Source organism: Pseudophryne corroboree, chromosome 4 (assembly GCF_028390025.1).
Source record: "Pseudophryne corroboree isolate aPseCor3 chromosome 4, aPseCor3.hap2, whole genome shotgun sequence".
NCBI classification, from domain to species: Eukaryota; Metazoa; Chordata; class Amphibia; order Anura; family Myobatrachidae; genus Pseudophryne; species Pseudophryne corroboree.
The window spans coordinates 407,114,899-407,142,407 of NC_086447.1; the positions used below are offsets into that span (position 1 = coordinate 407,114,899).

Below are 27,509 nucleotides of genomic sequence, written 5' to 3' on the forward strand. Positions count from 1 at the left end.
CCACATAAGCCTCCTCATCAAACATGTCGACACAGCCGTACCGGCACACCGCACACACACAGGGAATGCTCTGACAGAAGACAGGACCCCACAAAGCCCTTTGGGGAGACAGAGAGAGAGAGTATGCCAGCACACACCAGAGCGCTATATAATACAGGGATTAACTAAATTATATCCCCTTATAGCTGCTATATGTATATTGCGCCTAAATTTAGTGCCCCCCCTCTCTTTTTTACCCTTTCTGTAGTGTAGACTGCAGGGGAGAGCCAGGGAGCTTCCTTTCAGCGGAGCTATGAGGGAGAAATGGCGCCAGTGTGCTGAGGGAGATAGCCCCGCCCCTTTTTCAGCTGACTTTTCTCCCGTTTTTAAATGGATTCTGGCAGGGGTATTTATCACATATATAGCCTCTGGGGCTATATATTGTGATATAATTTGCCAGCCAAGGTGTTTTTATTGCTGCTCAGGGCGCCCCCCCCCCAGCGCCCTGCACCCTCAGTGACCGGAGTGTGAAGTGTGTATGAGGAGCAATGGCGCACAGCTGCAGTGCTGTGCGCTACCTTGGTGAAGACTGATGTCTTCTGCCGCCGATTTTCCGGACTCTTCTTGCTTCTGGCTCTGTAAGGGGGCCGGCGGCGCGGCTCTGGGACCGAACATCAATGGCCGGTTCCATGCGGTCGATCCCTCTGGAGCTAATGGTGTCCAGTAGCCTAAGAAGCCCAAGCTACCACCAGTTAGGTAGGTTCGCTTCTTCTCCCCTTAGTCCCTCGCTGCAGTGAGTCTGTTGCCAGCAGATCTCACTGTAAAATAAAAAACCTAAAATATACTTTCTCTCTAGGAGCTCAGGAGAGCCCCTAGTGTGCATCCAGCTCAGCCGGGCGCAGGATTCTAACTGAGGTCTGGAGGAGGGTCATAGTGGGAGGAGCCAGTGCACACCAGGTAGTCCTAAATCTTTCTTAGCTGTGCCCAGTCTCCTGCGGAGCAGCTATTCCCCATGGTCCTTACGGAGTCCCCAGCATCCACTAGGACGTCAGAGAAATCGGAAACATACGTTCAATTCTTCTGACGTTACCCAGGAATTTATCAACACTTTGCCATTCTTTCGATATCATTTCCTTTAGCGCTTTTGTGCTTTATGAACTGGAAAATATCAGTTCCTTCTGGATCTCATCAAATATTAAATCAGTCTCTTCAGACCTTTCCTCAGTCTCTTTGTAATTTATTGATTTGTAAATATAGACTATCTACCAAATCCAAATTAAACAGCCTAGTCTCTTCATGAATTGCTCCAGACACTGCACTAGACGTATCTTGTTCATCCCCTTCAAACACATTCAGGTGTAACTGAACCACACTTTAAACGTATGTATCCATTGTTTGTAGCCTTTTCTCTTATGCGATTGTATTTCTGTTGTACCCCCTTTTGAGTAAATATTTGTTGCTGGGTTGGACCTCAACATTGCATATACAATTGGTGTCGCATTTCCTTTCCTGTTAGGGGTTATACAGTGTATTTTGCCGCACGTGTAGCTACTTTGCTCTTACAGCGTGACGGCGTGCTTACGCAATGTGTACGCATTTGATAGGGGATTCACACGCACACGCTTAACGGTTGCAGCGGCCTGAACATGTGGAGTTAAGGTATTGCTCTTTTCCTGAAAGTTAATCGAACTTAACAGTTCCTATGTTTGTGAAAGGGAACCCTGTGAGGTTTTAGATAAAGTAACCTATGTGAACAACTACTGCACCCAGTTTCATTAACACGGAAAGTAATATCTTTTAAGACAATGTTATAGGCCCTACACACTGGCCGATTTTTTGAAAGATATGAACGATCTCGTTCATAAATGAACGAGAACTCGTTCATATCTTTCAGTGTGGAGGCTCCAGCGATGAACGATGCGCGGTCCCGCGCTCGCTCATAGCTGGTCCCCCGTCGGCTGTGCATGCAGGCCAATATGGACGATCTCGTCCATATTTGCCTGCAGTTCTATGGAGCCGCGTGACGGGGGGAGTGAAGAAACTTCACTCCCCCCGTCACTGCCCCCCCGCCGCCGGGTCGCTCGTCGGCCGTATCCGCCGTCGGGCAGCTCGGCGGCGGGTCGGCCAGTGTGTAGGGCCCCTTAGAGTGTTCCTGGAGACGTGCTATAAAGCCTAGGGGTTTACACAAATCTGTTCCAATTAAAGCTGGAGTTATAAGACGGGACCCTAACAACAACTAAATCTTATTTCTTTGAAATACTTACAGTATATATCCGATGTCCATTATCCGACAGACCTTAAAAATCTGAGTAAACAGCCAAGTATTTAACTTGTTTTTATTATTGTAACCGAGTATAATTTTTTATGACTTGTATGTTTTCATTGTTGTAAGTTAAATAAATGCTTAACCTTTTTTAAAATGTCTTGCGTCAGACTCCATACATACAAATTGTATCCCAGAACCTTGTCACTTGAGTTTATCAACCAAAACCACATGGGTTAAGCAAAACAAAAATGTTCAAACACGTCTAAGCATCAACAGCCATGTAAACATTTTTAAAATAGTTAAACTTTCTGAATAATCTGTTTGGCTGCTTATGTCATTTTTAGTGAATATACAAAGTTCAAAATAATTTTTGTCAACGTTATGTCATTAGCAAAAATGGAATAGAAAAACATCTTAAGTTATCATTGTTTAATATTGCATTTTGACTTATTTCAGAAATATATAAAAAGGTGTTATTATAGTTATTTCATTTTAACAAACTTTACATGAACAATACTTACTGTAATAGCCAATTAAAACAGTATTCTCTATCTGAGAGCGTGTGGTATTATTTTCTGCCCAGTCCTAAAAATAAATAAATTTAAAAACACACGTTAAAAAAGGCAACATTAAACATCTGGTTTAAAAAATAAAAACAGTTTCCTAAGACATTTTAAAAACTGAATATAATAGTAACAGTAACAATAATAAATTCAAAAACAGATTATAATGGCTTCTGCATTTTAAGTGGTGCAAACAAACATTCACTGTTTTACAGGACGGTAAATACTTATTCTATTAATGGTTGTCCAGTTGGTCAAACCAACTCTTGAATGTAACCTGACTTACCTTTACCTGAAGTCAAAAACCAGCTAGAACACAAATTTTTAAAACAGAGCCATAGACCCGTAATCAGGGCCAGCAAACGAAATCTTGGGGCCGGGTACAGATATATATCTGGGGACCCCACAGATCACATTTTATATACATATATTAAAAAGCAACAGAATTTGCGCAATACGAGAAACGATTAATAAAAAAGAAAAAAATAAAAGAATTTACTTACCGATAATTCTATTTCTCATAGTCCGTAGTGGATGCTGGGGACTCCGTAAGGACCATGGGGAATAGCGGCTCCGCAGGAGACTGGGCACATCTAAAGAAAGCTTTAGGACTATCTGGTGTGCACTGGCTCCTCCCCCTATGACCCTCCTCCAAGCCTCAGTTAGGATACTGTGCCCGGACGAGCGTACACAATAAGGAAGGATTTTGAATCCCGGGTAAGACTCATACCAGCCACACCAATCACACCGTATAACCTGTGATCTGAACCCAGTTAACAGCATGATAACAGAGGAGCCTCTGAAAGATGGCTCACAACAATAATAACCCGATTTTTGTAACAATAACTATGTACAAGTATTGCAGACAATCCGCACTTGGGATGGGCGCCCAGCATCCACTACGGACTATGAGAAATAGAATTATCGGTAAGTAAATTCTTATTTTCTCTAACGTCCTAAGTGGATGCTGGGGACTCCGTAAGGACCATGGGGATTATACCAAAGCTCCCAAACGGGCGGGAGAGTGCGGATGACTCTGCAGCACCAAATGAGAGAACTCCAGGTCCTCCTCAGCCAGGATATCAATTTTGTAGAATTTTACAAACGTATTTGCTCCTGACCAAGTAGCTGCTCGGCAAAGTTGTAAAGCCGAGACCCCTCGGGCAGCCGCCCAAGATGAGCCCACCTTCCTTGTGGAGTGGGCATTTACAGATTTTTGGCTGTGGCAGGCCTGCCACAGAATGTGCAAGCTGAATTGTACTACAAATCCAACAAGCAATAGTCTGCTTAGAAGCAGGAGCACCCAGCTTGTTGGGTGCATACAGGATAAACAGCGAGTCAGATTTCCTGACTCCGGCCCTCCTGGAAACATATATTTTCAGGGCCCTGACAACGTCTAGCAACTTGGAGTCCTCCAAGTCCCTAGTAGCCGCAGGCACCACAAATAGGTTGGTTCAGGTGAAACGCTGAAACCACCTTAGGAAGAAACTGAGAACGAGTCCTCAATTCCGCCCTGTCCGAATGGAACATCAGATGAGGGCTTTTTCAGGATAAAGCCGCCAATTCTGACACGCGCCTGGCCCAGGCCAGGGCCAACAGCATGACCACTTTCCATGTGAGATATTTTAACTCCACAGATTTAAGTGGTTCAAACCAATGTGACTTTTGGAACCCAAAACTACATTGAGATCCCAAAGTGCCACTGGAGGCACAAAAGGGAGGCTGTATATGCAGTACCCCTTTTACAAACGTCTGAACTTCAGGGACTGAAGCTAGTTCTTTTTGGAAGAAAATTGACAGGGCCGAAATTTGAACCTTAATGGACCCCAATTTCAGGCCCATAGACAGTCCTGTTTGCAGGAAATGTAGGAATCGACCCAGTTGAATTTCCACCGTCGGGCCTTACTGGCCTCGCACCACGCAACATATTTTCGCCAATTGCGGTGATAATGTTTTTGCGGTTACATCCTTCCTGGCTTTGATCAGGATAGGGATGACTTCATCCGGAATGCCTTTTTTCCTTCAGTATCCGGCGTTCAACCGCCATGCCGTCAAACGCAGCCGCGGTAAGTCTTGGAACAGACAGGGTCCTTGCTGGAGCAGGTCCCTTCTTAGAGGTAGAGGCCACGGATCCTCCGTGAGCATCTCTTGAAGTTCCGGTTACCAAGTACTTCTTGGCCAATCCGGAGCCACGAATATAGTGCTTACTCCTCTCCATCTTATCAATCTCAGTACCTTGGGTATGAGAGGCAGAGGAGGGAACACATACCCTGACTGGTACACCCACGGTGTTACCAGAGCGTCTACAGCTATTGCCTGAGGGTCCCTGGACCTGGCGCAATACCTGTCGAGTTTTTCACAACGGTTTATAATCATGTGGAAGAATTCTGGGTGAAGTCCCCACTCTCCCGGGTGGTGGTCGTGCTGAGGAAGTCTGCTTCCCAGTTGTCCACTCCCGGAATGAATACTGCTGACAGTGCTATCACATGATTTTCCGCCCAGCGAAGAATCCTTGCAGCTTCTGCCATTGCCCTCCTGCTTCTTGTGCCACCCTGTCTGTTTACGTGGGTGACTGCCGTGATGTTGTCCGACTGGATCAACACCGGCTGACCTTGAAGCAGAGGTCTTGCTAAGCTTAGAGCATTGTAAATGCCCCTTAGCTTCAGGATATTTATGTGAAGTGATGTCTCCAGGCTTGACCATAAGTCCTGGATATTCCTTCCCTGTGTGACTGCTCCCCAGCCTCGCAGGCTGGCATCCGTGGTTACCAGGACCCAGTCCTGAATGCCGAATCTGCGGCCCTCTAGAAGATGAGCACTCTGCAACCACCACAGGAGGGACCCCTTGTCCTTGGTGACAGGGTTATCCGCTGATGCATCTGAAGATGCGACCCGGACTATTTGTCCAGCAGGTCCCACTGGAAAGTTCTTGCGTGGAATCTGCCGAATGGGATTGCTTCGTAGGAAGCCACCATTTTACCCAGAACCCTTGTGCATTGATGCACTGAGACTTGGCTCGGTTTTAGGAGGTTCCTGACTAGCTCGGATAACTCCCTGGCTTTCTCCTCCGGGAGAAACACCTTTTTCTGGACTGTGTCCAGGATCATCCCTAGGAACAGAAGACAAGTCGTCGGAACCAGCTGCGATTTTGGAATATTTAGAATCCAACCGTGCTGCAGCAACACTACCTGAGATAGTGCTACACCGACCTCCAACTGTTCCCTGGATCTTACCCTTATCAGGGAATCGTCCAAGTAAGGGATAACTAAAATTCCCTTCCTTTGAAGGAATATCATCATTTCGGTCATTACCTTGGTAAAGACCCGGGGTGCCGTGGACCATCCATACGGCAGCGTCTGAACTGATAGTGACAGTTCTGTACCATAAACCTGAGGTACCCTTGGTGAGAAGGGTAAATTTTGACATGAAGGTAAGCATCCTTGATGTCCCGAGACATCATGTAGTCCCCTTCTTCCAGGTTCGCAATCACTGCTCTGAGTGACTCAATCTTGAATTTGAACCTCTGTATGTAAGTGTTCAAAGATTTTAGATTTAGAATCGGTCTCACCGAGCCGTCCGGCTTCGGTACCACAACAGTGTGGAATAATACCCCGTTCCCTGTTGCAGGAGGGGTATCTTGATTATCACCTGCTGGGAATACAGCTTGTGAATGGCTTCCAAAACTGTCTCCCTGTCAGAAGGAGACATCGGTAAAGCCGACTTTAGGAAACGGCGAGGGGGAGACGTCTCGAATTCTAATTTGTACCCCTGAGATATCACCTGAAGGATCCAGGGGTCTACTTGCGAGTGAGCCCACTGCGCGCTGAAATTCATTGAGACGGGCCCCCCACCGTGCCTGATTCTGCTTGTAAAGCCCCAGCGTATACTGAGGGCTTGGCAGAGGCGGGAGAGGGTTTCTGTTCCTGGGAACTGGCTGATTTCTGCAGCCTTTTTCCTCTCCCTCTGTCACGGGGCAGAAATGAGGAACCTTTTGGCCGCTTATCCACGAAAAGACTGCGCCTGATAATACGGCGTCTTCTCATGTTGAGAGGCGACCTGGGGTACAAACGTGGATTTCCCAGCTGTTGCCGTGGCCACCAGGTCTGAAAGACCGACCCCAAATAACTCCTCCCCTTAATAAGGCAATACTTCCAAATGCCGTTTGGAATACTCATCACCTGACCACTGACGTGTCCATAACCCTCTACTGGTAGAAATGGACAACGCACTTATACTTGATGCCAGTCGGCAAATATTCCGCTGTGCATCACGCATATATAGAAATGCATCTTTCAAATGCTCTATAGGCAAAAATATACTGTCCCTATCTAGGGTATCAATATTTTCAGTCAGGGAATCCGACCACGCCAACCCAGCACTGCACATCCAGGCTGAGGCGATTGCTGGTCGCAGTATAACTCTGTGTAAATACATTTTAGGATACCCTCCTGCTTTCTATCAGCAGGATCCTTAAGGGCGGCCATCTCAGGAGAGGATAGAGCCCTTACAAGCGTGTGAGCGCTTTATCCACCCTAGGGGGTGTTTCCCAACGCACCCTAACCTCTGGCGGGAAAGGATATAATGCCAATAACATTTTAGAAATTATCAGTTGTTATCAGGGGAAACCCACGCATCATCACACACCTCATTTAATTTCTCAGATTCAGGAAAACTACAGGTAGTTTTTCCTCACCGAACATAATACCCCTTTTTGGTGGTACTCGTATTATCAGAAATGTGTAAAACATTTTTCATTGCCTCAAACATGTAACGTGTGGCCCTACTGGAAGTCACATTTGTCTCTTCACCGTCGACACTGGAGTCAGTATCCGTGTCGGCGTCTATATCTGCCATCTGAGGTAACGGGCGCTTTAGAGCCCCTGACGGCCTATGAGACGTCTGGACAGGCACAAGCTGAGTAGCCGGCTGTCTCATGTCAACCACTGTCTTTTATACAGAGCTGACACTGTCACGTAATTTCTTCCAACAGTTCATCCACTCAGGTGTCGACCCCCTAGGGGGTGACATCACTATTACAGGCAATCTGCTCCGTCTCCACATCATTTTTCTCCTCATACATGTCGACACAAAAGTACCGACATACAGCACACACACAGGGAATGCTCTGATAGAGGACAGGACCCCACTAGCCCTTTGGGGAGACAGAGGGAGAGTTTACCAGCACACACCAGAGCGCTATATATATACAGGGATAACCTTATATAAGTGTTTTTCCCCTTATAGCTGCTGTATTGTTAATACTGCGCCTAATTAGTGCCCCCCTCTCTTTTTTAACCCTTTCTGTAGTGTAGTGACTGCAGGGGAGAGCCAGGGGAGCTTCCCTCCAACTGAGCTGTGAGGGAAAATGGCGCCAGTGTGCTGAGGAGATAGGCCCCGCCCCTTTTTCGCAGACTTTTCTCCTGCTTTTTTATGGATTCTGGCAGGGGTTAAAATTCATCCATATAGCCCTGGGGGCTATATGTGATGTATTTTCGCCAGCCAAGGTGTTTTTATTGCTGCTCAGGGCGCCCCCCCCTAGCGCCCTGCACCCTCAGTGACCGAAGTGTGAAGTGTGCTGAGGAGCAATGGCGCACAGCTGCAGTGCTGTGCGCTACCTTGGTGAAGACAGGATGTCTTCTGCCGCCGATTTTCCGGACCTCTTCTGTCTTCTGGCTCTGTAAGGGGGCCGGCGGCGCGGCTCTGGGACCCATCCATGGCTGGGCCTGTGATCGTCCCTCTGGAGCTAATGTCCAGTAGCCTAAGAAGCCCAATCCACTCTGCACGCAGGTGAGTTCGCTTCTTCTCCCCTTAGTCCCTCGATGCAGTGAGCCTGTTGCCAGCAGGTCTCACTGAAAATAAAAAACCTAAACTAAAACTTTCACTAAGAAGCTCAGGAGAGCCCCTAGTGTGCACCCTTCTCGTTCGGGCACAGAGATCTAACTGAGGCTTGGAGGAGGGTCATAGGGGGAGGAGCCAGTGCACACCAGATAGTCCTAAAGCTTTCTTTAGATGTGCCCAGTCTCCTGCGGAGCCGCTATTCCCCATGGTCCTTACGGAGTCCCCAGCATCCACTTAGGACGTTAGAGAAATTATAATAACAAGTCCCTGATTGGACGAAACGCGTAGGGCATGGCTTGGACGTGGTGACGTCGGTGACCGTGACCAGAGCGGACTCTGAGAGAAGTCTACAGTGCGGATGCAGTGGCTGAGTTGCAGTATTCCACACATGCCGTTTGTTTTATACTGAAATGTATGTAAGCAGTTTTTACAAGTAAAATTTTATATTTTTTATTACTTATTTGCGCTCTCCAATTTGTGTGTATATATATATATATATATATATATATATATATATATATATATATATATATATATATATATATATACACACATACATACATACATACATACATACATACATACACACACACGCATGCATACATACAACACACATAAATATGTTTATCTCTTCTTCTTCCCAGACACCCCACATTCTGTCTCTCCCCAATGACTTCATGCTGTATTTTCAGCTCCCTCGCCCCATCCCAAAGCCCTGTATCCCCACACCAAGCCACTCTTACCCCAGGTAGAGACTCACCTGTGCTACACTCCCCTGTATCCAGAACCTCACACCACACAGCAGGTACCATGCGGCCCTCACACCCCACCAGAAAAGGCCGGTGCAGGAATGCTGGCCATCGAAGCTGCTGCCATGTCCCATAAATGCATGTAACAGCCAGACCTAGAAGAGCGGGTGCTACCCTATTTGGACAAGATGGCTCACATCTTTGCCGGGCACTAAGTGGCGTATCCTTGGGGCCCGGTACAGGTGTCTCCTTTGACTAACCCCTCCCCCCCATTCCCCGTCGCGTCCCTGCCCGTAATGAGAAGTAGACTTTACACTTTGCTTGAAAGTTAGTCAAGGAAAATGAGCAGGCTGCTGCACTTTCCAGGTGCCAGCTTCAGTCGCGGGATTTGTATCAACATTGCTGCAGGGATAAATTAACCTGTTACAGCAACATAGAGAGATCCCAGCTTCAAGTAGAGGAGTATTGTGGGTGGAAAATGAGATTTATGGTAAGAACTTATGGTCGATAAATCTCTTTCTGCGAGGTACACTGGGCTCCACAAGGATTATCATCAGGGTGTAGAGTAGGATCTTCATCCGAGGCACCAACAGGCTCAAATCTTTGACTGTTCCCAAGATGCACAGCGCCGCCTCCTCTATAACCCCACCTCCGTGCACAGGAGCTCAGTATCGTTAACCAGCCCAATGTAGTAACATGTACTAGAGACGACAATCGCTCGTAGCCAATAACACCACACACTCACCACAGGAGAAGGTGTCAGCGGCTATGCTATACCAACCCAAAGAAGCTAAGTGCGTCAGGGTGGGTGCCTTGTGGAGGCCAGTGTACCTCGCAGAAAGATTTAACAAAGGCAAGTTCTTACCATAAATCTCATTTTCTGCTGCGGTTTACACTGGGCTCCACAAGGATTAACATAGCGGATGTCCTAAAGCAGTTCCTTATGGGAGGGGACGCACTGTAGCGGGCACAAGAACCCGGTGTCCAAAGGAAGCATCCTGGGAAGTGGAAGTATCGAAAGCATAGAACCTTATGAACGTGTTCCCTGAGGACCACCGCCTTGCACAATTGTTCAAGGGTCGCACCACAGTGGCCAGCCCAAGAAGGTCCAACCGACCGAGTAGAATGGGCTTTGATGGTAGCAGGAACCGGACGAGCAGCCTGTACATAAGCATGTGCAATCACCATTCTAATCCATCTGGCCAGTGTGTGCTTGGAAGCAGGCCAGCCACGTCTGTGAAAACCAAACAGCACGAAAAGAGAATCAGATTTCCTAATGGAGGACGTTCTCGTCACATAGATGCCACATCCAAAGACCGCTCTTTGGAAGACAACTCAGGAGAATTAAAGGCCAGAACCACAATCTACTGGTTAAGGTGGAAGGAAGACACCACCTTGGGTAAATAACCTGGCCGCGTTCTAAGAACCGCCCGATCGTGGTGAAAAATCAAATGGGGAAACTTACAGGATAAGGCACCCAAATCAGAGACCCTTCTAGCTGAAGCAATAGCCAGCAAAAATCGCACCTTAAGGGAAAGCTACTTAAGGTCAGCAGAGGCAAGAGGTTCAAACGGAGACTCTTGCAAGGCCTCCAAAACCACCGACAGATCCCAAGGGGCCACAAGTGGCACATAAGGAGGCTGAATTCGCAACACGCCCTGAGTGAATGTAAGAATATCAGGTAGGGCAGGAATCTCTGACAAGGCAGAAAAGTTAAACTTAAGGGAGGCCAGACGAAGGCCTAAGTCCAGACCCTGTTGTAGGAAGGCCAATAGTTTGGCCGTACTAAACTTGAAAACGTCATGATTGTGAGACGCACACCAAGTAAAGTAAGCATTCCAGACCCTATAGTAGATCCGATCAGAAGCCGACTTACGGGCCTTCAACATAGTTTAAATGACCGCCTCAGAAAAACCCTTGGCCCTCAGGACGGAAACTTTAAGAGCCACGCCGTCAAAGCCAGATTGCCCAAGTCCTGGTAAACACTAGGGCCCTGAACGAGGAGGTCTGGTCGTTGTGGAAGCAGAAGGGGACGATCCGAGAGGCCCTGCAGATCGGAGAACCAGTGCCGCCTGGGCCACGCTGGAGCGACCAGAAGTAGGTTTCCTCTTTCTTGTTTGAACTTCCGTATTACTCTGGGCAGGTGTGACACCGGAGGGAACACATACGGCAGCCGAAAGTTACATGGAATTGCCAGAGCGTCCACGAACGCTGCTTGAGGATCCCTTGTCCTTGCTCCGAACACCAGAACCTTGTGATTGTGTCGAGATGCCATCAGGTCCACATCTGGAAGGCCCCACTTGTCCACGAGAAGTTGAAACACCTCTGGATGGAGGCTCCATTCTCCGGCGTGTACGTCCTGACGACTGAGAAAGTCCGCTTCCCAGTTTAGGACCCCCGGAATGAACACTGACGATATGGCCGGTAGATGGCGTTCTGCCCACTGAAGAATCCTTGATACTTCCTCCATTGCCATGTGGCTTCGAGTGCCGCCTTGATGATTGATGTACGCCACCGTGGTGGCGTTGTCCGATTGTACTTTAACAGGTCTGTTCCGTATCAGATGCTGGGCCACTGTCAACGCATTGAACACTGCCCGCAGTTCCAGAATGTTTATCGGGAGTAGAGACACCTCCTCGGTCCACCGACCCTGGAGAGAGTGTTGTTCCAACACCGCGCCCCAACCTCTCAGACTGGCATCAGTTGTCAGCAGGACCCAATTGGATATCCAGAAGGGACGGCCCCTGCTCATACGATGGTCCTGCAGCCACCAGCTCAGTGACAGGCGGACGTCCGGAGATAGGGAGATCATGTGAGATCTGATACGGTGAGGCAGGCCATCTTACTTGGGCAGAATCAACTTCTGTAGGGGCGCGAGAATGGAATTGAGCATACTCCACCATGTCGAAAGCCGACACCATGAAACCTAAATCTTGCATCGCCGAATGAATCAACACTTGTGGACGGGATAGGAAGCATCGGATCTTGTCCTGAAGTTTCAGGACTTTCTCCCAAGAGAAGAATAGCAGCTGGTTGTGAGTGTTTTACAACGTTCCCAGGTGTACCATGCTCCGAGCCAGAACCAGGGAGGATTTCTTCCAGTTGATCAGCCACCCGTGGGCTGTCATACACAGGACCGTCAGATCGAGATTACACAGGAGAATTTCTGGGGAACTCGCCAGGATCAACAAATCGTCTAGGTATGGTAGTATCCCCGACCCCTTGACGGCAGAGTGTAGCAGTCATGACCGCCATTACTTTGGTGAAAACTCGTGGAGCCGTTGTCAAACCAAAGGGTAACGCCCGAAATTGGTAATGAAGGTTGCCCACCGCAAACCGCAGGTACTGCTGATGAGATACTGCAATAGGAATAAGTAGGTAGGCATCCTGCATGTCCAGGGAGACCATATAGTCCCCAGGTTCCATTGCCAGAACAACAGAGCACAGCGTTTCCATACGGAACTTGGAGATCCGCACATGCTTGTTCAAGGACTTCAGATTAAGAATGGGCCACGAGGACCCGTTTGGTTTCGGGACTAGAAACAGCAGTGAATAGAACCCCTTGCCCCTCTGAGTCAGAGGCACCTGTACCACCACTCCTGTGGAGAGGAGGTAATGTACCACTGATTGCAACGTGTTTGCTTTTGCCGGATCCAGAGGCACATATGTCGGCCACAAATCGATGAGGGGGGACGATTCTTGAAGGGTATGGCGTAACCTCGAGCAACGACTTCCCTCACCCAGGTATCCGAAGTAGTCTTTAACAATTCCTGGGTAAAACCTAGAAGTCGGCCCCCCACCCTGGGTTCCCCCAGAGGGAGGCCCGCCCCGTCATGCGGCCGGCTTGTCAGTTTGGAAGCTGGCTGACGGGCGGCCCAGGCACGCTTCGGTCTGGGCTTGGCAGGCCTGGAAGCATAAGCTTGTTTTGGTACACCTGACCTTTTGCTTTACCTGGAGGACGAAAGGGCAGAGGGACAGTACTTTTAGTCTTCTGTGCGGCAGGAGCCGTACTAGGTAGGCAGGGTTTTCTTGGAATCCAAATCCACCGACCAGGATCTCAACCAAAGGATACGTCTGGCCAAAACGGATGCAGTAGCAGCCTTGGCCACGAGCACCCCGGCATCGGAGGCCGCCTCCTTAAAAAAGGTACAGAGACGCTGTGGCAATATATGAGAGACATTGTCGAGCATGCTCAGAAGCATCGGAAGGCAGTTCCGCCTCAAGCTCCTGAGGCCACTCCTAAACAGCTTCAGCAGCCCAAGTCGCTACAATAGTTGGCCTTTGCACAGCTTCCGAAAGGGTATAAATCGCTTTTAAACAGCCCTCCACACGACAATCCGTCGCTTCCTTCAGAGGGGTGACGGTAGTTACTGGCAGAGCAGAGGAAACAACCATGCGCGCCACATGAGAATCTACAGGCGAAGGAGTTTCCCAATTTTTACACACCTAAGCAGAGAGAGAATAGCGAGCCAACAGTCTCTTATTCAGTGTAAATTTTGTTCCCGGATTTTCCCAGGATTCCTGACTTTTGTCAACCAGGTGTTTAGAGTAGGGTAAAATTTGTTTAACCACCTTCTTACGCTTAAACCTATCCGGTTTCTTAGTGACGGTTTCAGGCTCAGAATCGTCAGACACTTGAAGAATGAGCCGTATCGCCTCAATCAAATCCGTGACATCCACAGATGACTACCCCTCCCCAACTGAAACATCAGCGTCCGTGTCAGCGGGGTCAGTATATGCACCGTCCTCCTCAGAAGACGTGTCTGTCAAAGCCGTGGGTTGGGAGGAGGTAATCGCCCTTTTAGAAGACGACTTAGTCTTATGCAGGCGAGAGTGACCCTTAGATTTAGGCATGGTTCGGTTCAAAGGCTTCGTGTTCACGCTAGGCAGTTTTAGCAGGGTGCCGCGCCCTGCCCGATTTTTTAAGGGCAAAACCCACCCTGCAAAAACTGCCGCCCGCTTCCGGCTCTCACAGCGTGTAAAGATGATGCGCGCGGCATCCATTCACGCTGAGAAAGCGCTTGGGGGAAGCCCAGCACCTCCGTAGGTGCTGGGCATGCCCCCAACAGTGACGCTGCCGGCTGCCCATGCCCCCTTTTATTACCCGCGATGACCCCGCCCCCCCTATTTTGCATGGCTGTGCCCCCTTTTCGCTGCGCGCGCACGCTAGTGCCCCTCTAGAACCGGCAGGCTGCCCGGCCCAGATTCTAAAGTGAAAACTAAATGCTGTAACTGAGTTGAAAGCTGAACCGCCCATGGCGGGTTCACAGCGGGGACCATAAACAGTGGTAGTGGCACAGGTGGTCCCACAGGGGGCGTCAATTTAGTCACAAGCGTGTTAAACAATGTGGAGAATGTAGCCCAAGGTGGGTCTTGTGATGGCCCAAGCACTACCGATCCACGTAGGGAACCCGCTGAACCTGAACTCTCAGCAGCTAAATTATCCTCCATTATGTCCGCAGCCTCACAACCACGCAGTGTGGGAGAGACCCCAGCGTCGTTGCCACGTGTAAGCAGACATAACTATGTGCACATTAATGGGCAACCCGGTACAAAATCTAGCAGCACTATACTGAACAAAAAACTCTCAGAGAAGGAGCCTACGAAGGCACAGACCAGGAGTTAAATAGATACAGAATATATGGTGACTATAAATCACAAGTAAAAATACCCCATTAGTATATCTTGTGAAACAATCCTATATTATTTGCAGAGGAAAACCTGAAACACTTGGCCCCCTCAGGTATAGCAATATAGGAATAGCACGCTGAGTGAAATACCCTGCAATAAGGCAACCACGCAGCAGCTACATGCACACACACAGATATATAGTCACAAGCGTACCATGCAGAAATGATGTACCATAAACTGCACTGGACTAGCAATATAAAGTAATACTCAGTATGGCTATATGTGATAAGTATAGATATAACAAATACAGTAAGCACTGGATGTATATCACAGGGTGTTTGTACCACACAACCCTGAAAGTATGCACTCTTAACTAACACAGTCCCAGTGACAGGTAGAATACTCAAGTGTCCTGTAGGAAGCACAGCACTGGCAATCAGGCGGTTCCACAGAGGAGGATTTGCCCCAGCAATCCCAGGAAACCGCAAGGCTCTGTCTGTAATGGCTGCTGATCAGGAATGAGGGAGAGGGAATCAGCTCCAGGGCGAGAACATTGCTGAAATGGCGCCCTGGGGCTGGGGGGAGGGGCCTCAGGTCCCACCTGCTCCCCCTGCTGGCATCCCCATCGGGTGTGCGGGCAGTAAAGATAAAGCGGGAGGAACTTAGTACAACATCCCCCTTGACCTGTGACCATAATATAACCCTGGTGGATAGTGGAGCAAGCTGCCCAGTAATCAGTGCCACGCCAGCACGCACGCGGCCCGCCTCCTACGGCCGCGCTGGATTGCGGTTAAGTGCGGCACAGAAGCCTCTTACCTCCCCCTGGTCTGCGATCCGGGAGACGGCGGCGTGTGTGTAACTCACGTTAAGATGGAAGAAGCCAGCGCTTCCGCTGCAGTGACCCGGCAACCGCGGCGCGGGAGTATACGGTACAGCTGGGGGTGATGAAGCTGCACACAGGAAAGTCTATTAGACTTTGCCTGCAGCAGCCCTGGAAGTCTTCTTTACATTTTCTCTGTTTCAGTCTGTAAAACGAAGCTCTGAAAAGGCTGCTTAGGGCAGCCTTCTGTTAAGTGCCTGCATACTGCAAGGCACCAACTTACAAACTGAGCTCACTGGCATGGAGGTGGGGTTATAGAGGAGGCGGCGCTGTGCATCTTGGGAACAGTCAAAAGCTTTGAGCCTGTTGGTGCCTCGGATCAAGATCCTACTCTACACCCCAATGTAATTCCTTGTGGAGCCCAGTGAAACCCCGCAGCAGAAATAGGATTTTAATTACCTACCGGTAAATCCTTTTCTCGTTTTCCATAAGGGGTACTGGGGTCACTTAGTACGATGGGTATAGACGGGTTCCAAAGGTGCCGGTGCACTTTAAATTTCTTCAACTGGATGTGCTGGCTCCTCCCCTCTATGCCCCCTCCCACAGCCAATCTAGTTAAAACTGTGCCCGAAGGAGAATGGACATACTTGAGATAAGGAACATAAACAAGGAAGTGGTGAGAGTCACACACCAGTACACCACAACATAAAAAGACCAGCAATGGCTGGTAACATAACAGTAAACAGCAATAGCTGAACAGGTAAACTTTCATACAAGAAAAATCTGCACAAAAAAAAGTCAACGCACTGAGGCAGGTGCCCGGTATCCCTTGTGGACTACGGGAAATGGAATTACCAGTAGGTAATTAAAATCCTATTTTCTCTAGCATCCATAAGGGATACTGGGGTCACTTAGTATGATGGGGACGTCCCAAAGCTTCCAGAACGGGCGGGAATGTGCGTAGACATCTGCAGCACCACCTGCCCAAACTGGGTATCCTCTTTGGCCATGGTACCGAACTTCACAATGTGTTCTTCCATGACCAGGTAGCAGCTCGGCATAGTTGCAAAGCAGAGACTCCACAGGCAGCCGCCCAGGAAGACCCCACCAATCTTGTAGAGTGGGCGTTCAGAGACTGTGGTACAGGCAAGGCTACCGACACTTAGGCCTGTTGGATAGTGAGCCCAAGCCAACGAGCAATGGACTGCTTTGAAGAAGGGCAACCCTTTTTCTGCGCATCATAAAGCACAAATAGGGAATCCGTCTTTCTGGTCCGAGCCGTCCTCTTGATATAAATCTTCAAGACTAGCACCGCATCCAATGTCTCCTGAAGAGCGGAAGCACCAGAACTAGATGGAACCACAATAGGTTGGTTCAGATGGAACGCAGAGACAACCGTCGGCAGAAACTGCTGTTTAGTTCTGAGCTCTGCTCTATCCTCATAGAGGACTTTTACACTATAAGGCCCCCAATTCTGAGACACACCTAGCAGAAGCCATGGTCAGCAACATCACAGTCTTCCACGTAATGTACTTGTCTTCTATTGGCATCAGCGGTTCAAACCAGGAGGACTGTAGAAACTCCCACACCACATTCAAATCACAGGGTGCCGTTGGTGGCACAAAGGGGAGGCTGTATGTGAAGCATCCCTTGTAAGAAGGTCTGGACTTTTGGCAACACTGCCAACATCTTTTGGAAGAAAATAGACAGCTGAAATCTGGATCTTAAGGGAGCCCAGACGTAGGCCCATATCCACACCGGCCTGCAAGTAAGGTAAGAAACGTTCCAGGTGGAACACCGCAGGAGGGTATTCACACAAAGAAAAATAGCTCTTCCAGATATAATGGTAGTGCTTCGACGTCACTGGCTTGTTTGCCTGAACCATGGTTGCAATAAACTTTTTGAAAAGGCCTTTCTGAGCTAGGATGTTCCGCTCAACCGCCATGCTGTCAAACAAAGCTGCCGTAAGTCAGGGTAGATGAACGTCCCCTGTTGAAAATCACTTCTCAGTGGCAGAGGCCAAGGGTCTTCGATGGACATGTCTAGAAGATATGCGTACCATGCTCTCCGAGGCAAGTCTGGGGTAATCAGTATTGCCTGAACTTCTTGCTGCCCAATTCCCTTTAGCACCCCTTGGGAGCAAAGGAAAATCGGAGGAAACAGGTAACCCAATAAGTATGACCACGGAATCATCAGTGCATCCACTGCCATCGCCTGAGGGTCCCTGGTTCTTGAGCAATATCGCAGAAGCTTCTTGTTGAGTCGAGACACCATCAAAATCAATTTACGGGCAGACACACAGGTCCGTGATCTGCTGAAAAACCGGTGAGTGGAGGCTCGACTCTCCTGGGTGGAGGTCGGGATGACTTAGGAAGTCCGCCTCCCAGTTGTCCACTCCCAGAATGAAGATGGCCAAAATTTCCCTTGTGTTTCTTTCCACCCAGAAGAGTATCTTTGACACTTCTCACATGCAGGCTCTGCTCTTTGTTCCTCCCTGGCGATTGATGTATGCCACTGCCGTGGCGTTGTCTCACTGGACTGTGATGGCCAGATCCCGGAGCAGAGGAGAAGCCTGAAGCAGAGCGTTGCAGATCGCATGGAGTTCCAGAATGGTGATCGGAAGAAGGGTTTGTGGGATGACCACCTGCCCTGGAACTGTGCCCCTCAGGAGACAGCTGCCCATCCCCTCAGGCTTGCGTCCGTTGTGAGGAGAATCCAATCCTGAATACTGAAACTCCAACCTTCCACCAGGTTTGAGGACTGCAGCACCACAGGAGGGAAATCCTGGCCTGTGGTGAGAGACGTATGATCCGATGCATCTGGAGATGTAATCCAGACCAGTTGCTCAGGAGATCCAATTGAAAATGTTCTGGCATGGAACCTCCCATACTGGATCGCCTCGTATGAGGCTACTATCGTTCCCAACAGTCGTGTGCAAAGATGGATGGAGATCTGATTTGGCCTTAAAACCACTAGGACCATTTCCTGGAGCATCCTCACCTTGTCTTCCAGGAGGAATACCTTCAGAGCCACCGTATCCAGAATATTTCCCAGGAACAGGAGCCGCTGAGGCGGCTCAAGGTGAGATTTTTGCAAATTGAGAATCCATCCATGATGTGACAGAAGCTGAATAGTGCGGTTGATAATATTGAGCAATAGAAGCTCCCTGGATCTTGCCTTTATCAAGAGATCGTCCAGGTAAGGGACTATATTGACCCCCTGGACTCTGAGCTGAAAATAGGATTTTGGTACTTACCAGGTAAGTCCTTTTCTTTGAATCCATAGGGGGCACTGGAGTACTCTTGGGATATGGACGGCTTCCGTAGGAAACAGTGCACTGAATATTTAAATTTAGAACACTCCACCGCTCCATATCCCCGAGTACCTCAGTGTTTTTTACTGAGCCGAACAGGAACTATAGAGAGGTTGACAATGGAGTATTACATATAACATAACATAACGGACAACAACGAAGTTGACACATAACGTTACTGACAACTAAACAGTTGACACCATAACCAGCACTTGATAATTTGAACCAGTCGGTGAGAGTGTGTTACCATAAGATCCTCTGAACTTACCACAAACCAGGTAAAACTGCTCTGGGTGGGCATCCAGTGCCCCCTATGGATTCAAAGAAAAGGATTTACCTGGTAAGTACCAAAATCCTATTTTCTTTTTCATCCACTAGGGGTCACTGGAGTACTCTTGGGACGTACCAAAGCTTCCCCCGTGGGCGGGAGAGCTGTTTAGCACCTGTAACACTAGGCGGCCAAAGCTAGAGGCTGATGCTGCAAACGTATCAAACTTGTAAAAGCGCACAAACGTGTGCACTGAAGACCATGTAGCCGCACGGCAAAGCTGCGTCGTAGAAGCTCCACGACCAGCTGTCCATGAAGTTCCCACAGAACGTGTGGAATGAGCTGTTACTGATGTAGGCGGCTGTAACCTAGCATTAAGGTAAGCCTGACGTATAGTCAGTTTTATCCATCTGGATAAGGTCTGCTTAGAAGCTGGCCAACCCATCTATAGAGAACAAACAACGAACCCGTCTTATGAACTGTAGACGTTCGGGATACATAAACGCGTAATGCGCGTACCACATCCAGAGTTCCAGAATGTGCTGTTAACACAGGAACTACTATTGGTTGATTGATGTGAAAAGATGACACTACCTTTGGTAAGAAAGCGGGATTCGTCCTAAGTTCCGCTCTGTCATCATGAAACACCAAATACGGTGGCTTGCATGACAAGGCACCCAAATCTGAAACACGCCTTGCCGAAGCTAAGGCTAGAAGAAAAAATAAGATTTTACTCACCGGTAAATCTATTTCTCGTAGTCCGTAGTGGATGCTGGGGACTCCGTAAGGACCATGGGGAATAGACGGGCTCCGCAGGAGACTGGGCACTCTATAAGAAAGATTTGGTACTATCTGGTGTGCACTGGCTCCTCCCTCTATGCCCCTCCTCCAGACCTCAGTTAGGATACTGTGCCCGGAAGAGCTGACACAATAAGGAAGGATTTTTGAATCCAGGGTAAGACTCATACCAGCCACACCAATCACACGTATAACTCGTGATATTATACCCAGTTAACAGTATGAATATAACAGAGCCTCTCAACAGATGGCTCAACAATAACCCTTTAGTTAGGCAATAACTATATACAAGTATTGCAGACAATCCGCACTTGGGATGGGCGCCCAGCATCCACTACGGACTACGAGAAATAGATTTACCGGTGAGTAAAATCTTATTTTCTCGGACGTCCTAGTGGATGCTGGGGACTCCGTAAGGACCATGGGGATTATACCAAAGCTCCCAAACGGGCGGGTGAGTGCGGATGACTCTGCAGCACCGAATGAGAGAACTCAAGGTCCTCCTCAGCCAGGGTATCAAATTTGTAGAATTTAGCAAACGTGTTTGCCCCTGACCAAGTTGCAGCTCGGCAAAGTTGTAAAGCCGAGACCCCTCGGGCAGCCGCCCAAGATGAGCCCACTTTCCTCGTGGAATGGGCTTTCACTGATTTAGGATGCGGCAATCCAGCCGCAGAATGCGCCAGCTGAACTGTGCTACAAATCCAGCGAGCAATAGTCTGCTTAGAAGCAGGAGCACCTATCTTGTTTGGTGCATACAGGACAAAAAGCGAGTCAGTCTTCCTGACTCCAGCCGTCCTGGATACATAAAGTTTCAAGGCCCTGACTACATCCAGTAACTTGGAATCCTCCAAGTCCCTAGTAGCCGCAGGCACCACAATAGGTTGGTTCAAGTGAAAAGCAGATACCACCTTAGGGAGAAACTGGGGACGAGTCCTCAATTCTGCCCTATCCATATGGAAAATCAGATAAGGGCTTTTACAAAACAAAGCCGCCAATTCTGACACACGCCTGGCCGAAGCCAAGGCCAATAACATGACCACTTTCCACGCGAGATATTTCAGATCCACAGTCTTAAGTGGTTCAAACCAATGTGATTTTAGGAAACTCAACACCACATTGAGATCCCAAGGTGCCACAAAAGGGTGCTGAATATGAAGCACTCCCTTTACAAAAGTCTGAACTTCAGGCAGTGAAGCCAGTTCTTTCTGGAAGAAAATCGACAGGGCCGAAATCTGGACCTTTAAGGAACCCAATTTTAGGCCCATAGTCACTCCCGACTGTAGGAAGTGCAGGAACCGACCCAGCTGAAATTCCTCTGTTGGGGCCTTCCTGGCCTCACACCACGCAACATATTTTCGCCAAATACGGTGATAATGGTTTGCGGTTACTTCTTTCCTGGCTTTTATCAGCGTAGGAATGACTTCCTCCGGAATGCCCTTTTCCTTTAGGATCCGGAATTCAACCGCCATGCCGTCAAACGCAGCCGCGGTAAGTCTTGGAACAGACAGGGCCCCTGCTGTAGCAGATCCTGTCTGAGAGGTAGAGGCCATGGGTCCTCTGATATCATTTCTTGAAGTTCTGGGTACCAAGCCCTTCTTGGCCAATCCGGAACCACGAGTATCGTTCTTACTCCTCGCCTTCTTATTATTCTCAGTACCTTTGGAATGAGAGGCAGAGGAGGGAACACAAACCGACTGGTACACCCACGGTGTCACTAGAGCGTCCACAGCTATCGCCTGAGGGTCCCTTGACCTGGCGCAATATCTCTTTAGCTTTTTGTTGAGGCGGGACGCCATCATGTCCACCTGTGGCCTTTCCCAACGGTTTACCAACAGTAGGAAGACTTCTGGATGAAGTCCCCACTCTCCCGGGTGTAGGTCGTGTCTGCTGAGGAAGTCTGCTTCCCAGTTGTCCACTCCCGGAATGAACACTGCTGACAGTGCTAAGACGTGATTTTCCGCCCATCGGAGAATCCTTGTGGCTTCTGCCATCGCCATCCTGCTTCTTGTGCCGCCCTGTCGGTTCACATGGGCGACTGCCGTGATGTTGTCTGACTGGATCAGTACCGGCTGGTTTCGAAGCAGGGGTTTTGCCTGACTTAGGGCATTGTAAATGGCCCTCAGTTCCAGAATATTTATGTGCAGGGAAGTCTCCTGACTTGACCATAGTCCTTGGAAGTTTCTTCCCTGTGTGACTGCTCCCCAGCCTCGAAGGCTGGCATCCGTGGTCACCAGGACCCAGTCCTGTATGCCGAAACTGCGGCCCTCTAGAAGATGAGCACTCTGCAGCCACCACAGTAGAGACACCCTGGTCCTTGGAGACAGGGTTATCAGTTGATGCATCTGAAGATGCGATCCCGACCACTTGTCCAAGAGGTCCCACTGGAAGGTCCTTGCATGGAACCTGCCGAATGGAATTGCTTCGTATGAAGCCACCATTTTTCCCAGGACTCGTGTGCAGTGATGAACCGATACCCGTTTTGGTTTTAGGAGGTCTCTGACTAGAGATGACAGCTCCTTGGCTTTCTCCTGCGGGAGAAACACTTTTTTCAGTTCTGTGTCCAAAATCATCCCCAGGAACAGTAAGCGAGTGGAAGGAACCAGTTGTGACTTTGGAATGTTTAGAATCCAGCCATGCTGTTGTAGCACTTCCCGAGATAGTGCTACTCCGACCAGTAACTGCTCCCTGGACCTCGCCTTTATAAGGAGATCGTCCAAGTACGGGATAATTAAAACTCCCTTTTTTCGAAGGAGTATCATCATTTCTGCCATTACTTTGGTAAACACCCTCGGTGCCGTGGACAGTCCAAACGGTAGTGTCTGGAATTGGTAATGGCAATCCTGTACCACAAATCTGAGGTACTCCTGGTGAGGAAGGTAAATGGGGACATGCAGGTAAGCATCCTTGATGTCCAGGGATACCATGTAATCCCCCTCGTCCAGGCTTGCAATAACCGCCCTGAGCGATTCCATCTTGAACTTGAATTTTGTTATGTAAGTGTTAAAGGATTTCAAATTTAAAATGGGTCTCACCGAACCGTCCGGTTTCGGTACCAAACAGTGTGGAATAGTAGCCCCAGCCTTGTTGAAGTAGGGGTACCTTGACTATCACCTGCTGGGAATACAGCTTGTGAATGGCCTCTAGCACAGCCTCCCTGCCCGAGGGAGTCGTCGGTAAGGCCGATTTGAGGAAACGGCGGGGGGGGAGGCGCCTCGAATTCCAGCTTGTATCCCTGAGATACTACTTGGAGGATCCAGGGATCCACCCGTGAGCGAGCCCACTGATCGCTGAAATTCTTGAGGTGGCCCCCCACCGTACCTGGCTCCGCCTGTGGAGCCCCACCGTCATGCGGCGGATTTGGAAGAAGCGGGGGAGGACTTTTGGTCCTGGGAACCTGCTGTGTGTTGCAGCTTTTTCCCCCTTCCTCTGCCTCTAGACAGAAAAGACCCGCCTTTTCCCCGCCTGTTTTTCTGGGGTCGAAAGGACTGTACTTGGTAATACGGTGCTTTCTTAGGCTGTAAGGGGACATGGGGCAAAAATGCAGACTTCCCAGCTGTTGCTGTGGAAACAAGGTCTGAGAGCCCGTCCCCGAATAACTCCTCACCCTTATAAGGCAAAACTTCCATGTGCCTTTTAGAATCTGCATCTCCTGTCCACTGCCGAGTCCATAAGCCTCTCCTAGCAGAAATGGACAATGCACTTATTCTAGATGCCAGCCGGCAGATCTCCCTCTGTGCATCTCTCATGTATAAGACTGAGTCTTTTATATGCTCTATGGTTAGCAATATAGTGTCTCTGTCTAGGGTGTCAATATTTTCCGACAGGGAATCTGACCAAGCAGCAGCAGCACTGCACATCCAGGCTGAAGCAATAGCTGGTCTCAGTATAACACCAGTGTGTGTGTATATAGACTTTAGGATAGCCTCCTGCTTTCTATCAGCAGGTTCCTTTAGGGCGGCCGTATCCGGAGACGGTAGTGCCACCTTTTTAGACAAACGTGTGAGCGCTTTATCCACCCTAGGGGGAGTTTCCCAACGTGACCTATCCTCTGGCGAGAAAGGGAACGCCATTAGTAATTTTTTTGAAATCACCAATTTTTTATCGGGGAAAGCCCACGCTTCTTCACACACATCATTCAATTCCTCAGATGGGGGAAAAAATAAGAATTTACTTACCGATAATTCTATTTCTCGTAGTCCGTAGTGGATGCTGGGGACTCCGTCAGGACCATGGGGTTTAGCGGCTCCGCAGGAGACAGGGCACAATAATAAAAGCTTTAGGATCAGGTGGTGTGCACTGGCTCCTCCCCCTATGACCCTCCTCCAAGCCTCAGTTAGGATACTGTGCCCGGACGAGCGTGCATAATAAGGAAGGATATTGAATCCCGGGTAAGACTCATACCAGCCACACCAATCACACCGTACAACCTGTGATCTGAACCCAGTTAACAGTATGATAACAACGAAGGAGCCTCTGAAAAGATGTCTCACAACAAGAATAACCCGATTTTTGTAACAATAACTATGTACAAGTATTGCAGACAATCCGCACTTGGGATGGGCGCCCAGCATCCACTACGGACTACGAGAAATAGAATTATCGGTAAGTAAATTCTTATTTTCTCTAACGTCCTAAGTGGATGCTGGGGACTCCGTCAGGACCATGGGGATTATACCAAAGCTCCCAAACGGGCGGGAGAGTGCGGATGACTCTGCAGCACCGAATGAGAGAACTCCAGGTCCTCCTCAGTAAGGGTGTGCCCCTGACCAAGTAGCAGCTCGGCAAAGTTGTAAAGCCGAGACCCCTCGGGCAGCCGCCCAAGATGAGCCCACTTCCTTGTGGAATGGGCTTTTACTGATTTTGGCTGTGGCAAGCCTGCCACAGAATGTGCAAGCTGAATTGTACTACAAATCCAGCGAGCAATCGTCTGCTTAGAAGCAGGAACACCCATCTTGTTGGGTGCATACAGGCTAAACAACGAGTCAGATTTTCTGACTCCAGTCGTCCTGGAAACATATATTTTCAGGGCCCTGACAACGTCAAGTAACTTGGAGTCCTCCAAGTCCCTAGTAGCCGCAGGTACCACAATAGGTTGGTTCATGTGAAAAACAGAAAACACCTTAAGGAGAAATTGAGGACGAGTCCTCAATTCTGCCCTGTCAGAATGAAAAATTAAGTAAGGGCTTTTATATGATAAAGCTGCCCATTCTGACACACGCCTGGCTGAAGCCAGGGCTAATAGAATCTTCACCTTCCATGTGAAATATTTTAATTCCACAGTGGTGAGTGGATCAAACCAATGTGACTTTAGGAAACTCAAAACAACATTGAGATCCCAAGGTGCCACTGGGGCACAAAAGGAGGCTGTATATGCAGTACCCCTTTTACAAACGTCTGAACTTCAGGCACTGAAGCCAGTTCTTTCTGGAAGAAATTCGACAGGGTCGAAATTTGAACCTTAATGGACCCTAATTTTAGGCCCATAGACAGTCCTGTTTTCAGGAAATGTAGGAACGACCCAGTTGGAAATCCTCTGTAGGGACCTTCTTGGCCTCACACCACGCAACATATTTTCGCCAAATGCGGTGAAAATGTTTTGCGGTTACATCCTTCCTGGCTTCGACCAGGGTAGGGATGACTTCATCTGGAATGCCCTTTCAGGATCCGGCGTTCAACTGCCATGCCGTCAAACGCAGCCGCGGTAAGTCTTGGAACAGACAAGGCCCCTGCTGGAGCAGGTCCTTTCTTAAAGGTAGAGGCCACGGTTCTTCCGTGAGCATCTCTTGAAGTTCCGGGTACCAAGTCCTTCTTGACCCATCCGGAACCACGAGTATCGTTCTTACTCATCTCCTTCTTATGATTCTCAGTACTTTTGGTATGAGATGCATAGGAGGGAACACATACCCTGACTGGTACACCCACAGTGTTACCAGAGCGTCCACCGCTATTGCCTGAGGGTCCCTTGACCTGGCGCAATATTTGTCTAGTTTTTTTGTTCAGGCGGGACGCCATCATGTCCACCTTTGGTTTTTCCCAACGGTTTACAATCATGTGGAAGACTTCCCGCTGAAGTCCCCACTCTCCCGGGTGGAGGTTATGCCTGCTGAGGAAGTCTGCTTCCCAGTTTTCCACTCCCGGAATTAACACTGCTGAGAGTGTTATCACATGATTTTTCGCCCAGCGAAGAATCCTTGCAGTTTCTGCCATTTCCCTCCTGCTTCATGTGCCGCCCTGTCTGTTTACGTGGGCGACTGCCGTGATGTTGTCCCACTGGATCAATACCGGCTGACCTTGAAGCAGCGGTCTTGCTAAGCTTAGAGCCTTGTAAATTGCCCTTAGCTCCAGTATATTTATGTGGAGAGAAGTCTCCAGACTTGATCACACTCCCTGGAAATTTTTTCCTTGTGTGACTGCTCCCCAGCCACTCAGGCTGGCATCCGTGGTCACCAGGACCCAGTCCTGAATGTCGAATCTGCGGCCCTTTCATAGATGAGCACTCTGCAGCCACCGCAGAAGAAAACACCCTTGTCCTTGGAGACAGGGTTATCCGCTGATGCATCTGAAGATGCGATCCGGACCATTTTCCCAGCAGATTCCACTGAAAGGTTCTTGCGTGAAATCTACCGAATGGGATCGCTTTGTAAGAAACCACCATTTTTCACAGGACCCTTGTGCAATGATGCACTGATACTTTTCCTGGTTTTAGGAGGTTCCTGACTAGCTCGGATAACTCCCTGGCCTTCTTCTCCGGGAGAAAACATCCTTTTCTGGACTGTGTCCAGAATCATTCCTAGGAACATTAGACGTGTCGTCGGAAAAAGCTGCGATTTTGGAATATTTAGAATCCACTCGTGCTGTCGTAGAACTACTTGAGATAGTGCTACTCCGACCGCCAACTGTTCTCTGGACCTTGCCCTTATCAGGAAAGCGTCCATATTTCTTTTAGGAAGAATCATCATTTCGGCCATTACCATGGTAAAGACCCGGGGTGCCGTGGACAATCCAAACGGCAGCGTCTGAACTGATAGTGACAGTTCTGTACCACGAACCTGAGATACCCTTGGTGAGAAGGGCAAAATTTGGACATGTAGGTAAGCGTCCCTGATATCCAGTGACACCATATCGTCCTGGTTCGCTATCACTGCTCTGAGTGACTCCATCTTGATTTGAACCCTTGTATGTAATTGTTCAAATCTTTTAGATCTCACCGAGCCGTTTGGCTTCAGTACCACAATATAGTGTGGAATAATACCCCTTCCCTTGTTGTAGGAGGGGTACTTTGATT

At 48.9% G+C, this 27,509-nt stretch overlaps 1 protein-coding gene across 1 annotated transcript in view; it reads right to left on the bottom strand.

Moving 5' to 3' along the window:
- Positions 1-27,509, bottom strand: part of LMBRD1 (LMBR1 domain containing 1) — a 677,250-nt gene that overhangs the window by 623,626 nt on the left and 26,115 nt on the right. Inside the window, exon 3 of the mRNA XM_063916757.1 lies at positions 2,767-2,830. Coding sequence (XP_063772827.1) covers positions 2,767-2,830 — 64 coding nt within the window. The remainder of the gene's footprint in view (positions 1-2,766; positions 2,831-27,509) is intronic.